Source organism: Corapipo altera, unplaced genomic scaffold (assembly GCF_003945725.1).
Source record: "Corapipo altera isolate COAL_440 unplaced genomic scaffold, ASM394572v1 263, whole genome shotgun sequence".
Taxonomy (NCBI): Eukaryota; Metazoa; Chordata; class Aves; order Passeriformes; family Pipridae; genus Corapipo; species Corapipo altera.
Window position 1 is genome coordinate 30,048 of NW_020885084.1, and position 15,074 is coordinate 45,121.

At 59.8% G+C, this 15,074-nt stretch overlaps 3 protein-coding genes and 1 non-coding gene across 6 annotated transcripts; 2 read left to right on the plus strand and 2 right to left on the minus strand.

Annotated features, from left to right (window-relative positions):
- Positions 1-204: 204 nt before the first annotated feature.
- Positions 205-6,582, plus strand: RNF122 (ring finger protein 122). 2 transcript variants are annotated; one of them, XM_027669500.1, is made up of 6 exons: positions 205-272; positions 4,183-4,339; positions 5,086-5,131; positions 5,347-5,388; positions 5,945-6,027; positions 6,098-6,582. In XM_027669500.1, the coding sequence occupies exons 1-6, from the start codon at positions 248-250 to the stop codon at positions 6,210-6,212; spliced, it is 468 nt and encodes a 155-aa protein (XP_027525301.1). In that variant the 5' UTR covers positions 205-247; the 3' UTR covers positions 6,213-6,582. The 2 variants fall into 2 exon arrangements, with proteins under 2 accessions (XP_027525301.1, XP_027525302.1); XM_027669501.1 differs by having other exon boundaries at positions 5,948-6,027.
- Positions 6,583-7,111: 529 nt separating this feature from the next.
- Positions 7,112-7,205, minus strand: LOC113960123. Its single transcript, XR_003531982.1, has one exon. It is a non-coding gene; the product is annotated as a small nucleolar RNA U13 (small nucleolar RNA).
- Positions 7,206-7,495: 290 nt separating this feature from the next.
- On the plus strand, positions 7,496-11,302 carry TTI2 (TELO2 interacting protein 2). The gene is made up of 7 exons (XM_027669497.1): positions 7,496-8,282; positions 8,568-8,754; positions 9,342-9,434; positions 9,777-9,970; positions 10,163-10,306; positions 10,773-10,935; positions 11,165-11,302. Exons 1-7 carry the CDS (start codon positions 7,657-7,659, stop codon positions 11,243-11,245), a joined length of 1,488 nt encoding a protein of 495 aa, XP_027525298.1. The 5' UTR covers positions 7,496-7,656; the 3' UTR covers positions 11,246-11,302.
- MAK16 (MAK16 homolog) lies at positions 11,266-14,642 on the minus strand. 2 transcript variants are annotated; one of them, XM_027669498.1, is made up of 10 exons: positions 14,512-14,642; positions 14,142-14,191; positions 13,834-13,943; positions 13,458-13,522; positions 12,942-13,093; positions 12,751-12,805; positions 12,598-12,672; positions 12,311-12,490; positions 12,145-12,201; positions 11,266-11,882 (listed from the first exon to the last, which is right to left on the minus strand). In XM_027669498.1, exons 1-10 carry the CDS (start codon positions 14,524-14,526, stop codon positions 11,694-11,696), a joined length of 948 nt encoding a protein of 315 aa, XP_027525299.1. In that variant the 5' UTR covers positions 14,527-14,642; the 3' UTR covers positions 11,266-11,693. The 2 variants fall into 2 exon arrangements, with proteins under 2 accessions (XP_027525299.1, XP_027525300.1); XM_027669499.1 differs by having other exon boundaries at positions 11,694-11,882; positions 12,377-12,490.
- Positions 14,643-15,074: the final 432 nt, after the last annotated feature.

A 15,074-nucleotide genomic window follows, 5' to 3' on the forward strand; every position in this document is an offset into this window, starting at 1 on the left:
CAGGGTCACCCATGGGATGCTCAGGGATACCCGTGGGATGCTCAGGGCAGGGACCCCCGTGTGTGTGTCCGGTGCCCCGAGGACACCCCGCCCGTGCCATCCCCGTGTCCCGGCGCTGCCGGCGCGGCGGGGGCGGTCCGGGGGCGGCTCCGGGGGTGCTGCCGGGGCCGGGGCGGGGTTTTGCGGGCACGGCCGCTCCCGGCCATGGCCCGGCCGAACCTCCCCGGCCCCGCGGAGCGGCTGCCGGATGCCTCCGTTCCAGTGGTGCCACGGTGAGAGCGGGGGCGATGGGGAGGGTCGGGGTGGGGGCGATGGGGACGGGGAGCCGCTCCCCTCTCCCCTGCCCGGGAAGGGAGGGATGCGGGCTGTGGGTCGGGGGCAGCGGGGCATCCCCGGCGGGGATGGGCGCACGAACCCCGCTCCGAGGGCTCCCGGGGTCCCGGTGCCACCGTCCTGCTCCTGGAGCGGCGAGTCCTGCTCGGTTCCCAGGGACAAAGCCGGTGGCGAAATGGATTTGCCACTTTTTCGCTGGTTGCACCGAAGGAAAAAAAAAAAGCCCCAACCAAAAAATCCCCCAACCCCCTTTTTCATGTGTCCGCAAAAGTGGAATAAACTTATTTTCAGCCCTCTCTCCCCCCTCCTCACGCTCCGTGTCGGCCGTAAGAAGTTCTCAGGAACGCGGAGCTGAGTCTGCACATGTGAGGGAGGGTTTTGGTTTGAAAGAGAAGTGGTTTGTTTTTTACGGCTGAAGTAGCTGAGAAGCCGCGCCGGGAATTCCACCATCAAAGCCCTGCCCGAGCAACAAAAGGACCGGGCTCAAAAGGACCGGGCTGTTTTAATTTACGGAAAGGGTTACAGCCTTTGAAGCTTAAAAATAGGATGCACGCGGTGGCTTCCTCCCCTGTAACAGGTCCCTGGTGTGCTCGTCCCTGGTGTGCTCGTGGGGGACGAGGGGTCCCACGAGGAGTTCCCTGGCACACGTGGGAGGGGGTGGGTGCCAGGAAATGCTCCCAGCGCGGCTCTGTGTTGAAAGGAACACCCTGAATAAGAGGGGCTTTGCTTCCAGAGCCTCTGGGGAGCACCAGGGACAGAGCCCACCCTTGTTCAGGGGCCAGGGCGTGGGTTGAGGGCACCCAGCTCGGGCACTTTGGCAGATATTCAGTAAATCAGCAGGGCCCAGTGCTGTCCAGGACCTTTAGAGAGCTGTTGGTGGGAAGAAGTCTGAGATCCACTAAGAAATCACATTTTCAGCCTAAAGAGGTTTATTGAAATCATCCCCACGGCCCGAGGGCCGAGCTGCTGCCTCGGCATCTCAGCTCCTCCTTTGCACCACAGCTTCTCCTCCTGTTGCTCACCTGTTCAGGACTCCACAGCCCAGGGGACATCGTTTGGAGGGGAGCTGGTTGTGTCCCCTGGAGAACTGCTTGGCTTAGGGGCAGCTTTTGCAGGAAACCCCATCCAGCAAAAATTATATGGAAGCTGCATTCAATTTTCTGATGCAAAGCCCCACAGCCTTTGTGTGGGAGGAGAAAGAATGGTTTTATTTAATGGCCTGCTGAGTTTTCCATTTGTTTCATTGAACAAGAATCGGGGTGAGGGAGAAGCCCCTGCTCAGCAAAAACCCTGAGCCTGCACAGCCCGGGTGGAAACTTGTGTCTGTCCTGACTTTAAATGCTCCAAAATGTGGCGTCTGAGGGGCCAAAGCTTTGGCAGTTTGGGTGAGAAATACTTTGCTGGCAGAGCAAAGCACCTTCCTGAGCATCCTTTGTGCAGGAGGAGAGTCCAGGAAGTCCCCAGGTGTCTGTGGGGACATGTCAGCTGATCCTTCTTTTCTCATTTTTTTTTTTCCAACTAAATAACTGCTCCAGTCTTTGGGATTTCTGATTCTGGGAGACTTGAGCTGGTGACATGGGTTTGGTGCTCATCAGCTCTTAATTCTGTGTCATTTGAGCCCGGATCTGATCCATTTCCCTTGGACTAAAAACACGGGTGCCTTTGTCAGGCAAAGGGGTTTGTGATAATCAAAACCACCCAGGCACCCCCCAGGCTCTGCTGGAGGGGAGGGGAGGGATGGGAGGGCCTTGCTTTTTGGGGATGCTGAGCTCAGCAGCTCCAGGGCTCGTCCTGGCAGGGCCATCCCATGAAGGCACTTCCCTGGGGCCACTTTTTGGCCTCACAGCCCGGAGCTCATGAATTCCTGGATGCCCCGTTGAACGGGAATGACCCTGCTGAGCTGGTGAGTCCACAATTAGCTGTGTTGTGGCTGGCAGGGATGTGTCAGCTCCTCTCTGCTTCCCTCACCCCAGGGCTGCTCCAGCAGCTCGTGTTCCACCTCAGGCTTCCCCTGCTGATGCCCCTCTCCCAGCACCCAGGGGGCTTTTCCCCATGGATGTGTCCCCCTGGGGGGATTTCGGGTGTCTTCACGTGGAACAGAGCTCAGGGAGCAGCTCTGGGGTCAGGGAATGGGATTTCTGCCCCACGGGGTGGGAGGGAGGGATGGCCCCGTGCAGAGCAGGGGGGCTGGAGGGGCTGGTTGGGGTCGTGCACTGGGTTTGGAGCCCCTCAGATGAGCACAGAGGGGTGTGCTGGGGAGGGTTTGTGTCTCTTGGGGTTCTCCTTCCCATCCCACCTGATGCTTCTCCTGGAAAACCTGCAGGATGCACATCCCAGCTTTCCCTGCTCTCTGGGGAGCTGATTCTCCTCCCGCTATCCCTGACTTTCCAAGGGCTTTCCCATCCCAATTCTCCCCCTGTTCTCCCAGACAAGGGCTTTCCCATCCCAATTCTTCTCCTGCCATCCCACACAAGGGCTTTTCCAGTTCGTCACAGGTGGCCACCAGCAGGTCCAGCCCATGCCCTGCTGGCTCTCAGCCCTTCTCCCCTCTCCAGGCTCTACCTTTGGGACCCTTCCTGTCCCCACTCCTGTGGCACAGGGGCTGGTGCTCCTCAGCAGCTCCCGGGAATGGCCTGGAACGCCCATGGGAAGGGTTATTTTTTCACTGTGGCCCATTATTGTTACCACCACCCACCTCCCTGTGCCCAGCCTGGCTTCCTCCATCCACCCCTGTCCCTCCTCCAGGTGCACCAACATTACCTCATGTCCTTGCTCAGTGTTTGGTTTTTTTTTCCAGAGCTGTATATGCTTTGTTTTGTTTTGTTTTGATTTGGGTGGGATTTTTTTTTTTTTGAGCATTTCTCAAATCATTTCCAGCAAGGAAATGGCAAAAAATAATGAAACCTTTCCTATTGTCTTTTCCTGCACCTGGTGGTCTCGGGAGGCCAGGAGAGAGGGGGACCAGCAAGCAAATCCTTTCCTACAAAACCCCCTTTCCTACGGTGCAGGCTCTCCTCTGGTGCTGCTCCAGAGGCACAGTGGAGGAGGTTTTTGAGGAGGAGGAGGGTGCTGAGAGGGAGGAAGGGCCCGGGGGAGCTGCTCTGTGGGGCACAGAGGGAGCTCCTCTCCTTCTAAAGTCCTGTCTGGGTGAGAGCTGAGGGGAAATCAGAGCTCCAGCTCTTGGGGGAGCACGTTCTGAGATGTATTCAGGGCTTGGGGTCTCTGTGCCTGTTCCCCTCGGTTCAGTGGGACCCTCCCACTGCCACCAGCCCTGTGTGACACCCACATGTCCCCCGTGGTGTTCTGGGCATCAGGGTGGGACTGGCACCCGTGGTTTTGCTGGGAAAGGGGGTTGGATCAGCGTCCCCAGCACCGAGGACAAACCAGCTCTTGCTTCTGCTGCTCCCACAGTGCAGTGACAGACACCAACTGTTCTTGTTTTTCAAGCTGGGGTGGTTTTTTTTTTCGCTCTGTCCTTCCCTAAATCCCTTTCCAGCCTCCATGTGTTCCTCTGGAGATGAAAGCACGGGGCCTCCTGGTCTCCCAGCCGCCTGCATTGTGCCTGGGGTACATTTGTGCTGCTGGAGGAGGGTTTGGTGGCTGTGGAAATGGAGCTGCTGGTGCCTCACTGAGCTGCTCTGAGGGGCTGCTGCTCTTCCAGGGGAGATCTCACAGATCTCACAGGATCACAGCTCACGGGACGATGTCCTGGCGTTGGTTTCTGCCCACTTTGCAAACTCCAGAGGGGACAGAGCCAGCCCAGGCTCTCCCTGCTCTCACAGCACATCATCTTCACCTCCTTTCCCCCTTTTTCCACCCTCAACACTGACTTTTCTGCTCTCCCCCAAGGGTGCTCCTGCAGCCTGGGGCTGGTTTACCCCAGTAAACCCTGCACGATGCCGCCCCTCACCTTCCAGGACCTGCCCCTCAACATCTACATGGTCATTTTCGGCACTGGCATCTTCATCTTCGTGCTCAGCCTCATCTTCTGCTGCTACTTCATCAGGTGAGCCAGGGGGGCTGTGCCAGGGGGTGGGTGGGCAGCCCTGGGGCACCCCCGGCCCTTCCCAGCTCCCCTTGTCCTGTCCCAGAACATGAGGACAAGCCCCCTCTGGGATCGTGGTCCCTGCAGCTCCCGGAGCAGAGCAGGAAGCGCAGGAAGGGGCTCTTGTTTTCCAGGGGACGGCAGGAGGGACACATTGTGTCGGGCAGGGAGAGGGAGGATGTGCCTTTACACGGCTCCCTGTTCGGGGAGGGCTATTTTTAACCCCAAAGCCGGGGCAGCTGCTGCTGTTCCTGGCTGGCTCAGTCCTGCCCGTGTCCCCTGTGTCCCCCAGAAGTTTTCTGGGGCTGTGGAAGCGTGTTTTGGTGCCTCGCTGGGAACAGAAGCCCCTCTGCAAACTGCCCCTTCCTCCCCGTTCCCGCCGGGTTTCTGTGCCAGGCGGTTTTCCCGACCCAAGGTCACGGCAGGGCCGGGAGCTGCCGGCTGGAAATCCAGCGCTTCCTGCGCCGTGAACGACTTCCTAAGGCAAACAATCGGGGCTGCCAGCCCTTGGCATCCCGTTCCTGCCCCGCGGGAGCAGCTCGGGCTGGCCCTGCCCGCTGCCCAAAGGCAGCCTCAGAGCTGCTGATCCCCAAATCCCGGCCGGGAAGGGCGTGCTCCCCGGATTCCCTGTGCCCCTGGAATGTTCCTGGCCGTGCTGTTCACTCGTGGCCGTGACGCTCACGGTGCCTTTCTCTCCCCCTCTGCAGCAAACTGCGGCACCAGGCGCAGAGCGAGCACTTCGGGTACAAGGAGGTAACGCCCTGGGCAGGTTTGGGGTGGGCAGGAGGGGACAGGGCAGGGCCTGAGGCTGCTTGTCCCAGGAGGGCACCTTCCAAAGGGGCGGGATGGGACAGCCTGCCCCAAAACACCCCTGGGCTCACCCTGCCCCTGCCCGGCCCCGTTCAGCCCCTGCCGGGGCAGGATCCTCCTTCCCGGTGTTCGACCCTCTCCCTCCTTTTCTCCCTCAGGTGGTTTTGAAGGGCGATGCCCGGAGGCTGAACCTGCACGGGGTGAGCGGGGCCACCTCTGGCTCGGGGTGGATTTGGGGTTCACAGGGATAATGCTGAGGACGCTTCCCATCTGCTCCAGGGGGGGCCGAGGGCAACTCAGGAGCAGATGGGGAGGGTGGGACAGGGATGTGATGTGGGGATGTGCTGGGACTGGGATGGGATGGGATGGGATGGGATGGGATGGGATGTCTGGGGATGTGATGTGTGGATGTGGTAGGATTGGGATGGGATGGGATGGGACTGGGATGGGATGGGATGTTTTGGGTGTGATGTGTGGATCTACTGGCTCTGGGATGGGATGGGATGTTGGGGATGTGATGTGTGGATGTGCTGGGATTGGGATGGGATGTCTGGGGGATGTGTGGGGATGTGCTGGGACTGGGATGGAATGTTTGGGATGTGATGTGTGGATGTGCCAGAACCACAAGGCTGGGGACTGGGAGGGAATCCTCCTCCCTGGAGGCGGTTTGGGAACTGAGCAGAGCTCCCAGCTGGAAACACCCGGGATTTCCCCAGCATTTCACACCCGCCCTCCCCATGGTGTCACCTCCCACAGCAGACCTGCGCCGTGTGCCTGGAGGATTTCAGGGCCAAGGAGGAGCTGGGGGTGCTGCCGTGCCAGCACACCTTCCACAGGAAGTGAGTGGGGGTTTGGGAAAAGGGGGAATTCCCCGGCAGGGCTGGAATTCCACCGTGTCCCCGCCCGCAGGTGCCTGGTGAAGTGGCTGGAGGTGCGCTGCGTGTGCCCCATGTGCAACAAGCCCATGGCTGGCCCGGCTCAGCCCCGTGCCGGCATCGGGACCCTCCTGGACGAGCTGGTGTGAGCCAGCCCTGCTCCAGACCGGCCTCATCCCGTGGGATCCATCGTGGGATTGTGGGATCGCAGCTCCACACGTGCAGCATTGCCCCCTGCCCCGGGGCCACACGGCTCGTCCTGAATTTCCCAGCTGGGTTTTTTAACTGGGGGGTCATGGCTTTTGGTTGGGGTTTTGTGTTGTCCCCTTTGTGTTCCACACAAAGCTGGGACCTCCCGGGATTCCCTGTGGGGAGCTGAGCCCCCCATGGGGTCGGGGAGGGGGGGGTATCGTGTCCTCCCCCGCCCCCAACTTTGCTGTACAGAGTATTTTTGTACCTGTTCCCCCCCTACACCCTCGGGGGGCGTGGAGGGAATGTACAGTTTTGTGTAAAAAATTATTAAATGGTGATTTCTCAGCCAGCCTGAGCTGTGGGGGCTGTGGGGCCATTCAGGGGGAGTCAGGGGGGAATGCTGAGACACCCCCCCCCTGGTGCCGTGGGGGCACTTCAGGGGGGGCCAAGAAAGTGCAAGGGGTGGGCCCAGGACCCCCAGGAGCCACAGGGGCATTTTGGGGGGACCCCAAAAAAGCCCAAGGGGGGATGCTGAGACCCCCCGTCCCCGAGTGCCACAGAGGGCATAAGCACAGCCCAAAAGCTGGGCCCCCCTCCCCTGCCCCGCCCAGTTTGCCCATTTCCACTGTTTTTTGACACCTCTAAGTGACGATGACATCAGCAGTGACATCACAGGCCCCATTAGCAGTGACATCACAGGCCCCCATTTCCACTGATTTTTGACACCTCCAAGCTGTGATCACGCCAGCAATGACGTCAATAGCCCCCCCCATACTCCCTTTACCTTCCTGATATAACTATTTTTAACACTACAACTGTAAATATGACGTCACGGGTGACGTCAGGACCCCCCGGCGGTCAGAAGGGACTGTGCGATGTCGTAACTGAGGGCGCACACGTCACGCAGGCGCGTGTCCATCCCATTCATCATGGTCATGAACCGGAAGGATCAGTCAACTAATCTCCCGCGCCCAGACCTACCGCCGCACCACTTCTATCGCACTCACGGCGATCTAAGCTTGTGTAGTTCTCCCCTGGCACCGACACAGTGCGCTCCGCGCCACCGGTTTGTCCCCTCGCATCCCCCCGTTTCGCCCTTTTCGCCCCGCACCGCCCCTCCTTCCCCGCATTTTCGCCGCTAATTATCCATGGTAATTTATTCTCGCGGCGCCACGCCCCCCCTGGCTCGCCGGCTTTACGGCCAGCGGGGTGTTTTGCGACAGTTCGAGCCCCCGGTGCGGGAGGTGCTGCAGGGACCGGCGGTCTCTGAAGGGTCTCTCAGGGGTTTTCGGGGTCTCTGAGGGTCTCTCGGGGGTCTCCGCGCCCCGGGAGGCGCTGCTGCCGGCAGGGATGTGTATTTAGCGCGGTTTTAGGGCGCGGGAGGCGCTGCCGGGTCGCGCCATGGATGTCAGTGGCCTGAGGCCGGAGGGGGGTCCCGAGCAGCCGCCGCCGCGCCCCTCGGTCCCCTCGGCCGAGCAGGTGCTGCTGCAGGCCCGGCTGTCGCTGTCCGGTGGCCCCGGAGCCCTCAGGGAGCTGCTGGAGGCGGCGGACCCGCGGTGGCTCGTCCTCGGGCCCGGCAGCCCCGCGGCGCTGGGCGAGCTGGCGGCCGCGCTGGGCGAGTTCGCGGCCCCCCCGGGGCGGGAGCAGGACGGATCGGAGCCCCCCGGCCGGGGCAGGGAGCACGCTGCTGCGGCAGAGAGGGCGCAGCAGGTGGGCGCCGTGTTTGCCCTCCTGCTGAAGAAGCTGGAGGATGCCAGGGGGAGCCAGGAATGCCCCGGGGCGCCCGCGGTGGGTCCCGCGCTGCGCCGTGTGCTGGGACACATCTACGTCTTCGCTGTCACACACCTCGAGGAGCGGCCCTGGACCACCGAGAGGAGCCGGGCGGTGGCCCGGGAGCTGCTGGAGACGCTGGTCCGGGCCGCGGGCTGCGCGTCCGTGGCTGAATTCCTGCGGGGAAAGGAGGAGGATGAGGATGAGGAAGGAAGGTTTGGAGCAGTGATGGGGCTCCTGAAACAGGAGTTAACCAAGTGAGTAGGGAGGGGAGGCTGTTTGGGTGACTGTGTGGGGAATGCTGGAAGCCTTTGGGGCACTGAGCTCAGGCGTTACAAACATGAGATATAAAGGGGGTAAATGAATAATATCTATTAATTAATAAATAAAACACATGATTAGAGGCCAGGAGCTTTGCAAATGCCCAGCAGTGGAAGATGTTGGGGAGGATCAGTCCGGGTTTGCTGTCAGCTGGTCCCAGTGCCCAGGAAAGCAGTGCTCGTTGTTCCCAGTGTTCCCTGAGCTGGTGTTTGTGTCTCCAGGGACACCTGGAAGCGCAACCCTGCCACCAAACACGTGTTCTGCTGGACGCTGCCCCACGTCACCCGGCCCTGGCTGGGCCCTCACCTGGAGCGGGTCCTGCCGCCCTCACTGCTCATCTCCGACGACTTCCAGGAGGAGAACAAAGTGCTGGGAGTGCGGTGCCTGCACCACATCGTCCTCAACGTGGTGAGGGAGGGGAGACCTCGAATCCCTCAGAGCGTTATCCAAACACTCCTTGAGCTCTGGCAGCCTTGGGGCTGTGACCAAACCCTCGGGAGCCTGTTCAGTGCCCCACCACCCTCTGGGGGAAGAATCTTTTCCTGATCTCCAACCTAACACTGCCCTGACACAGCTCCAGCCGTTCCCTCGGGTGGGTTGGACTCCTGTTGGGATTCCTAACTTCCCCTCCTGGTTCTGCTGTTAACCAGCACTTCTGCCCTCTCTTCCACGCTGTCCCCGTGTGGTTAAACCTGTGCAGTTCTTCCATCTGTAACACAAAGCAGAGAACTGCTGTGCCACATCTCAGCCAGTTCACAGCCCAACCCGACAGCAGCAAGTGTTGCCAGTGGAACTGTGCTACAGCAGCTGGGGAGGTGAAATAAGGAGAAGGAAGTGGCTGCTTCTGAGGGTGGCAGCATTTAACCTGCGTTTCCAGCACCTGTGAGCAGAGTTCCTCGTGCCCAGGGTGTCCCAGGGTTTGGGAGGGCTGTGCTCTTTCCTTAGGCTGTAGCTGGATGTACCCAGGACTAACCCCCTGCTCTGTGTTGTTGCAGCCAGGTGCAGATCTGTGCCAGTTCAACAGGGCCCAGGTGGTGTTCCATGCCCTCTACAACCACCTCTACTCCCGGGAGGCTCCTCTCATCCAGGTAGGACACCATAGCCTGGTTTTCATCTGCCCTGTGGAGGTGTTCATCTGCCCCACCGGAGCTGAGGGCAGGAGGCAGAGCCTGTTCCCTCTCAGCCCACTCAGGCTGTTACCAGCCACTGCCTGTGGCCTGGAGACAAAGTAACTCGGGCATTTCAGGAAAATACCAAAGCAGAGGGAGGACCATGGCAGGTGACAGCCCTGCTGAGGAGGGCAGGTCACAGGGAGTAGGAGTAGCTGGGCCTGCCAGATGAGCAGCAGCAGCTGGGGGTGGTCAGAGGGTTGGTGTTTTGGAGAGAAGGTGACCAGGATTGCTCAGCTCCGCTGTCTGTCCCCAAACCAGGCAGTGCTGCTGTGCCTGCTGGACCTGCTGCCCATCCTGGAGCGATCCCAGCGGCACCAGGGGCACCAGGGCCAGGTGAGACCCCGCTCCCAGTGCGACGAGGTGCTGCAGCTGGTCCTGACACACATGGAGGGGGAGCATCGGCTGGCGCTGAGGAGGGTCTACGGGGGGATCCTGCCCGCCTTCGTCAGGAGGTGAGAGCTCAGAGCTGTACCTGGCCACCCTGCCCTTGCTGGGGAGGGGAGAGGAGCCAGGTGTGCACAGGGGCCCTGCCTGCCTTGGTGAGGAGAGGAGAGCAGAGGGGAGAGCAGTGACCCAACCAGGACGGGCCTTGGCCTCGCTGTCCAAGGCTCTCCTCCCCCCTCAGGCCGTGTCTGTGCCTGCAGACTCGGCATCCTGGTGGTGCGGCACCTGAAGAGGCTGGAGCGAGTCATCCTGGGCTACCTGGAAGTCTCTGATGGCCCTGAGGAAGAAGCCAGACTGGGAATACTGGAGACACTGCAGTGCACCATAGAGCACGCCTGGCCCAGGTACCTCTCGGGGGTGACAGGCACTGTGCACCAAAAGGTTTGTTTGTGGCCTGACACAAACCCTGGCCTGAGTGTGTCCACTTTAAGGGTCAGTTAATGCTGCTTGAGGAACAGGCCCTGGAATCCTAAGGATTTGTCCCAGGGAGGAGTCACTGGCATTGCTGCTTGGCTGAAAAATCTGGCCCAAAAATTAAGCCAGGTCCTCATTTCGATCCAACTTGTGCCTGTTCTGGAAGCATCAGCTTGGCTATAAGTTAAATCTCTGTGGAGTGAGCCCTGTGCTGTGAATCAGGCTGTGCAGTGACAGCATTCCTGACACTCCATCCCAAGGTTACCTGTGTGTCCAGGTCTGTCCCCTCCTGGCACGCTGGCCTTAGGCAGCTCCCAGGAACTGCTCAGCAAAGCTGTGCTTCCCCCTGGCTTGGGCAGGCTTTGGGCTGAGGTGTGGTGCTGTTCTCCCTGGCAGGATGCCCTGCAGGCTCCCCGTGCTCCTCAAAGCCCTGCTGAGGCTGATCTGGGACGTTCACACGGACCCGGGCCCGACGCCGGAGCCCGTCAGAGCCACCCTGCTCCAAAGGGCCACCCAGTGCCTCATCCTGCTGGATCACTGCTCCAGAGGGCAGGTGAAGGTGAGTCAGGGGCTCAGCACCTGAGGAGGGGCAGTGTGGGGTGTGCAGGTGCCCAGTTCCTTCGTCAAGCATCAATAATTGGTGACTCCACACCTATCGACAGGTATCGAGCCGTGCCCTGTGCAGCTATCTCCCAACAGAGCTGGGGGAGGGTTGGTAACACCACAAAGCCCACTGGGAATCTTTTTCCAGTGCCAAGGCACCAGGAATGATGCTGTTCTTGTTGCAGGTGCTGCTGGAAGGGGTGTACAGCAGCTGTGAGGAGAACCGTGTGCGGGAATGCATCAGGAAGGTGCAGGAGAGCACGTGAGGAGGCTGACAGCACCCACCCCAATTTTGTACAGTAAAACTGGTTTATTTATTTAAAGTTACTGCCTGTCTTGTCCCACCTGTTGGCCCCATACCTGCCATGTCCCCCAAAATACACGTGTGTACTCCCTGGGCCACGTGTGGCTTCTCCAGCCACGGCCCAAAGCATCAGTGCCCCCCAGGCCAGGTCCTGTCATGGAGCACAGTCCAAGCTGAGCTTTTTGTGGCTGCAGAGAAGGTGGGGGATCTTCTTCCTTACAGCTGTGCTTCATCCAGTTGTACAAACTTGCTGCCATTGCCTGGGGTTGGGACAGAAACCCTGCTTTTCTTAGAGAAAATTTTTCATCTGGAGTATAAAACAAGGAGTTACTGAAGGTCTTGCACAGAGGTGAAAGCTGGTGACAGATCTGGAGTCCTGTCAGTCAGTACAAAATGGGATCAGGGAGGCCTCAGGCTGCTTTTGTTTTGGTGGTTGGCTCTGTTTCTTCTTCATACTCTATTTCAATGTAGGGACGTTTTCTCCTGGCTGGTCCTTTCAGGGGCATTTTCCCTTTAGATTTGGAGTGAGAGGCCTTCTTCTCTACTTCTTCCTCCTCTTCCTGCTCCTCTTCACTACTTGTCTCCAACTTATCCATGTCCTGAGAAAGAATTGAGTGACAAGAGTGATGTCAGAGCAAGCTGTGCAACTAAACCTGCCCTTTCTCCAAAATTACCTCTTGTATCCAAGTCCCTTCTATAATCCCTGGCTCCCAGCTGTCTGACCAGAGGAGCTGGGCTGGAGTGGATACACTGCAGTCTGACTGTACCCTCCACAAATCTGATCTTGCTGGCTCTTACCCATCACCAGAGACACCAAAGGGTGGAGGTGACCAGAGAGTTTACACCTGGTGCTTCACCTACCTCAAAGTCACTGAGCTCGCTCTCCTCTGCTTCCACAAACTCCCTTGTACCCACATCCTGCAAGAAACAGAGTCAGAGCTGGGGCTGAGCACGACAGGGTCACAACTCATGGCACAGGAGCCACCAAGGCCAAGCTTCCTGAGCCCTCCTGATGTCTTCTTCTCACCCTGCAGTGCCACAGCTCAGCACCAGGGCAGGGCAGGAGTGATGGGGCAGTGGCTGAAAGCTTTACCTCATCCTCCTCCTCCTCTTCCTGCTCTGCCTCCGACTCACTCTCGCTCTCTGCCCCGTGCTGTTGCAGGGCTTTGTCAAAGGCGTGGATGGGGAAGTTGTAAATGTCTCCATACTGGAAAAAAAAAGTGGATTTTCTATAAGTCACGGGAGGAAGGCACACTTGGAAAGCCTGCACACGGGCAGCATCAAACTAAAGTGTGCTCCCAGTGGGATCCTTACTGTGTCCTGCTTCAGTCTCTCCAGCAGTTCCTTCTCGATGGCATTATCCAGCTGAGCAGCAATCAGGGCTTTTTCCTAAAGGAGAGAGAGAGAGGAGCTGTCAGGCTGAGGCCCAGGAGCAGTGACCAGAGGGGACAGAAGGAGCATTGTTACCTCTCGCCTCCTCTCCCGCCTCTCAATCTTCCTGCGCAGCGGGACGAGCTTCCTCCTGCAGGGAACAACAGGCAGTTGGGAATCTCTCACCCTCTGGGGAGCTACAACCACCACTTTCCTCATTAGAAACGTGGCTGCAACTGGTGTAAGTGTCCTGGGGGGCACCAGTGCCCACTGGGGGTGCCCCTTACTGTCTCTTGAGGGTCAGCTTGCGGATGCGGATCAGGTACTGCGTGATCTTGGTGAACCTCTGCTTGCACTTGTGCCGGATGAACCGCGGCCAGTAGATGAGGTTCTCGTCGATCTGCTCCAGAGCCTTCTCGTAGTTCTTGTTTAGCAGGACCTGGGGGGCACAGGGGGAGAGTTGAGTTACACAGCAGGGACATCTGGGAGCAGTGACATCGCTCCCAGCATCACTGAGGTTGGAAAAGGCCTCCCAGACCATGGAGTCCAACCTGTGCCCGATCCCCACCTTGGCACTGAGTTGTTCCTTGGACACCTCCAGGGATGGGGACTCCACCACCTCCCTGGGCAGACCCTTCCAGTGTTTAACAACCCTTTCCAGGAAGAAATTCCTCCTGATGTCCAACCTGAACCTCCCCTGGCACAGCTTGAGGCCGTGTCCTCTTGTGGTGGGGACAGCCTCCCTGCCCCTCAGTAAAGGGCATCAGAGCCCCTCTGTGGCCCCTCTGCTCCCCTGAGCTCACCCGCTCCCAGAGGCGCCGGGGAAACGCCGCCCGCTCAATCGTCTTCATGTACAGGTAACACCGACCTGGGAACAGGAGACACGATCCCACTGAGCACATCCCAGAGCCAGGGTGCCCTCAGGAAGGTGCCACTCACCCCCTCCCCGCCCTCGGGCTCCCTGCAGCTGCCAGAGCACAGGAGCATCCAAGTGGGAAAGACGAGTCCACCCTGTGCCCCATCCCCACCTCATCACCAGCCCAGAGTGCCACGTCCAGTCATTCCTTGGACATCTCCAGGGACAGGGACTCTAACACCTCCCTGGGCAGCCCCTTCCAATGCCTGGCCACCCTTTCCACCAGGAAATCCCTCCTGGCGTCCCAGGAGAGGGGATCCCACCTTTCTCCTCACGGATGGTGGCGTACTGGCTGTTGGCCAGCGGGCAGGACGAGCGGTTGCACAGCCCCGTCAGGTTGTACTCGTTGCGACAGAAGTTCTGGGTTTTGGTGCTGGAAAAGGGGTGAGAGGGAATAAATTAAGTAGAGAAGGGCAGGAACGCCCCACTGCCCACCTGCCCCTTGCAGCCTCATGTGTGGCCGTGGTGGCACAGGGGGGACATGCTGAGGTTTGAGGGGCACCCCTGAGTGTGTCCCTCCCACAGCCCCCCCCCCCGGGCTCAGCCCACCCTGTGCCCCCCAAAAACTCACGTCATCTTGTAGGAGCAGAACTGCCTGTTCCCCAGCATGCTCCAGACAATCTGCGGGGACAAACAGCGGGTCACACACCCCGGCACCCCTCACCCGGCCCTCTTCCCTGCTCCAGCATCCCCCGGTGCGGCTCTATCGGGGAGAACCCCACAAACATTGGACACCCCGCTGGCAGGGCAGGGTGCGGAGCCACAAGGGGCGCAGGCACAGCACATCTGCTGCTGCCAAACCCCCATTTACATCCCCCCCTCTTGCCCATCTGCCACCCCCGGTGTGGGGGACAGGGCACACCCCGCTCCCCCCCCGCTCCCCGCCGGCCACGTGGGGCGGACGCTCGGCCGGGCCGAAGCGAAGGGACGGGCGGGCTCACATCGTCCGAGTGCATGGTGGCGGTGGCGGTGGCGGCGACAGCGACGGCGGTGACAGCGAAGCGGCGGCAGTGGTGGCGCCAGGGACGGGGACAGCGGTGCCGGCCCACACGCTCAGGGCGCCGCCATTACCGGAACGGGAAGTGACGTCAGGAAGGGAGGGCGGGCCCCTGTAATGGCGGCGGCCCCTCAGGGGCGGTGATAAAACAAAGCTGTGGCACAAACACGGCCCTGAGGGGCCGCGGGGTGAACACCCTGCCCAGGGTGTTCTCCATGGCAGACCCTGCCAGGTGCTGGGCGCCTCCCGCTCAGCGGTTTTGGAGCCGTGAGGGTGAATGTTTGCGCTGTGGAAGCCCTGAGGGAAAGGGCAGATTCTGGGGCAAAGTGTCCCCTCAGAGCTGCCAAGAATCCCCTCGTCCCCTCCAGCTGCAGCACCGGCAGCACCTGAAATCTATCTATCTATATATCTCTATCTATCTATCTATTTAGCAGCACCGGCAGCACGTGAAATATATCTGTCTATATTTCTATCTATGTATCTATCTGTGTGTGTATGTATATAAAA